The sequence below is a fragment of the Tigriopus californicus genome, chromosome 10 (assembly GCF_007210705.1).
Source record: "Tigriopus californicus strain San Diego chromosome 10, Tcal_SD_v2.1, whole genome shotgun sequence".
Classification (NCBI taxonomy): domain Eukaryota; kingdom Metazoa; phylum Arthropoda; class Copepoda; order Harpacticoida; family Harpacticidae; genus Tigriopus; species Tigriopus californicus.
In genome coordinates, this window is record NC_081449.1 from 3,728,448 (window position 1) to 3,732,089 (window position 3,642).

Genomic DNA, 3,642 nt, shown 5'->3' on the forward strand with positions numbered 1-3,642 from the left:
CTCTCTGGTTTTCAATCCCGCTTTGGTACGTGGTCAATATGCTGCTCATCGGTGGTAAAGCTTTCCATCAACGGTTTGCTTGAACATCGTCTCTTTGGAAACGTCAGAGAACCGACGCAATCTTATTGGGACCAGACGGCGCCGAATGCCGTTGGAATGAAACCAATGAAACGATATCGGAGCTGAGCGAATCTCGAGTTTCTCCCATAAAGAAAGACCTTCCCCTGAATCTTCATACCAGTGCTAAAATCCCTATCAAACCGTGAAAAGAACAGGATCATGCTCAACGATTCCCAGTCTTGTTCCAGAGACTCCACCGATCAGACGCTGGAGCGGAACGCACATTGGAGCACTATCGAGCCTTTGGCCCCGTTGGAATCGGGGACGACCCTGATCAAGGGTTGCCTATCCGGCAAGCCCACCATGCGGCATCATCCAAATCAGCGCTACCATCTCCGGCAATCAATATCAAATTCATGGCTAGTGATCTCGCTTTGGATTCTGCAAGCCCTTTGGTCGAGTCCGGCAGAGGCGATATCGGCCTTAACGCACACCCTTGAAAATGGAAATCTGGCTGGAGGGCTTTGTAAGTACCATGCTAGTCTAGGTAGTACTTCATGTTGTGTAACCATTGACAAATGGTCTGGCTTTGGAAAGAGGAAGGGGGGAACTGGAGAGAATAATGAGGGCACGTTCTTTACAAGAACCGGAAATCCATTAACCATGTCCAAGACCTATTGAAACGTGTTCACCTAGCAACTTTTCATCTTGAATGGGACCCAATGAAAGAGAGCTTGTTACCGCCCATAATCATAAAGGCTTTCATTCATACACCTACGTAAGTAAGTTATGGGGGATTGTGTCTTTTTTAATTGGACACGGGCTTAGGGGGTACTTATCGGCCATAAAACGTCATCGTGAAATACTTATGCTTGATGAACTGGATATTGCCTGGTACTTGAATGCCTTGATTTCTTCGATTACAGTGCCGTCTCTTGGTCAGAACGACTTCCACGCCATTTCTAGTCGATCCGTGGAGGATTATTCACCGTTGTCTGCGTCATCTTTAGATCAAAGTGGGATGCATCGACAAGATCGGAACCATTATTTTAGATCCGTACGGATCCCTAGTGATCATTACTTTCGATCACTGAGATCGCCTAGTGATCACTACTTTCGATCCATGCGGGACCCGAGCGACCACTATTTCCGCTCCCTGAGATCTCCTAACGATCACTACTTCCGATCTCTCCGAGATGTCAGCGATCACTATTTTCGCTCAATGCGATCCCCCAACAACCACTACTTCCGATCCATGAGAGCTAATCCCGAACCAAACGATCACTACTTTCGGTCCTTAAGAGTAAAAGAAACCAACAATAACCATTACTTCAGGTCCCTAAGATCTAACCCATCCGTCGAGATTCGGTCTCCTAATGACCACTATTTCCGTTCCCTGAGAACTCCCCAGGATCACTATTTCCGGTCCATGAGAAATCCTCAGGATCACTATTTCCGGTCCATGAGAACTCCTCAGGATCACTATTTCCGGTCCATGAGAACTCCCCAGGATCATTACTTTCGATCCCTCCGAAGCAAATCAGAAACCAGGACTGGTGAGGGGGAGGAACCTCTGGAAGACCCCAAGATTGCAGAGGAGGACTCCTTACAAAAGGATCAGAAGCCCGAGGTCCAACAAGATCCTCAGAACCACTACTTTAGATCGCTTCGCCAAAGTTTAGGGTTCCAAAGAGAGTATCAAAGGGCTATCAAAGCAGGGACTCAAAACCATTACTTTCGCTCCATGAGGAAAAGATCGGACGGCGAGAAACCGAATGGGCCATTGTCATTTAAGCGACTCACAGGAGAATCCTCCACTCCCAAGGCCTTGGACCATTACTTCCGATCCTTGAGATCTCAAGCACCGACCCGAGACGATCCTTTTGTGCAAGACAACACTTCGTCTCCTTTGGAAGACGACCCGAGCTACCTGAATCAGTTGTTGATCCAGAGCGTTCTGGACGGAAAACCGTATCAGGGAGTCGAGATTCCGTTCTCGCTCACCAATATGTCCGGCAATAATGACGATCATTCTGTTGTTGAGCCCTCTGAAGCCGATCATTGAGAATGAATGACCCCCCTAACCCATACCATCAGACGAAGCAATCTCCGGACTCCCCAAGAGAGATGACAGTTGAACATCTTGTTCCTGGCCTACTTTTGATCCAGTTTTAGTTTGCGTAATATTGTACCGCCTAGACCGTTTGAAATGATCTTTAATCATTCCGGTTTCAATGAAATGACTCCAGAAAAAACACGTTCAATCATACGTGCAAATCCATATTCAATGACATATACAGATAATTTATCTTTTAAGTAACATATCATAAATTGATTAGTGTATCCCTCTTATCAAGATTAAAGCTAAACAGCATTTCATACATACTACATTTTATCATGCCCACACCTGATATTGTCACACTGCAACATGGTTATTTTGGCTTTTGCAATAAAGTTCCATTATTATCTCAACGTCTTAAAGAATAAACTGCCAGTTATGGGGAAAAGATATTACCTACTTAAATCCAGCTAATCCGTCACATCTTTTTACATTTAAAAAAAAAAAAAACGAGGGAGGAAAATCGGATCCAGAGGAACAAAACCATTAACATGCAAAATGCTCTACTTGGGTTTAAATCATAATAAGAAGTTTTGATGCGACTCATGGTCACGTCAATGGGTAAAACATTAAGACGTAAAAATGGGAATGAATAACGGTATGCAAAGACGGATAAAATATCAAAATGGTGATAGAGGCCAATACTTGCTTAGGGACCTTTCAAAGTGATTGTTTTTTAGCCAAATAGCTCAAGGGTGACTTTTAATACATCTTAAGAAAACACTTAAGCTTGCTTTTATTTCATGTAACTCCTGGTTGACAAGTACACTCCAAATTTGTCATTGAACTCTTGGTTTGTCACCATGAGACATAGATAGCTTTGCGATGAAAGCAGATGAAATCTTAAAGAAAAAAAATGTATGACCTTTTTGACCGGAAGCGGTTTTGGGGCAGAATTTTCATTTCCCGCTTTTTTCGCCTTTTTACATTTTAACGACTTTTTTTAGTCATTTTCTGCACTTCTTTTGACTTTTTGTGTGCTTTTTCAAGCTTGTTGCCGTTCTTCAGATCACATTCAGCCCCTAGGTCATATTGGCTTTATCGCCTTTTGGCTTAGAAAACATTTTTGGCTCCAATGTCCAATTTTCCCTCTTTTTGGCCATGTTAACACTGTTTTGACGTTTTTAACTCTTTCTTGACCAATTTCCACATTTCAAAACATTTCTAGTCTTCTAGAGTTTTGGGTCCATATCCAAATATTTCTTAACCTATTTTCACATTTTAAAATATTTCTAATCTTCTAGGGTTTCGGTCCTTATCCATCATTATACATTTTATGGCGAAAAACAGGTTTATTTGCATATATTTTTATTTCTATTTTTTGCGGACTTCCTTACAGCCAAGACGAGAAATTCATTCTTTTTGCCTAACTTTTATTCATTTCTAATATTTAATAGACCAACGAATTAGAGTTGTTTAATCTGGCTAACCCTTGAATATAAGGTTGATCGGGAACTTTAGTC

The 3,642-nt window shown here is 42.3% G+C and overlaps 1 protein-coding gene across 1 annotated transcript; it reads left to right on the plus strand.

The window, feature by feature from the left end:
* Positions 1-224: 224 nt before the first annotated feature.
* LOC131888804 (uncharacterized) lies at positions 225-2,584 on the plus strand. The gene is made up of 2 exons (XM_059237737.1): positions 225-586; positions 987-2,584. Exons 1-2 carry the CDS (start codon positions 280-282, stop codon positions 2,123-2,125), a joined length of 1,446 nt encoding a protein of 481 aa, XP_059093720.1. The 5' UTR covers positions 225-279; the 3' UTR covers positions 2,126-2,584.
* Positions 2,585-3,642: the final 1,058 nt, after the last annotated feature.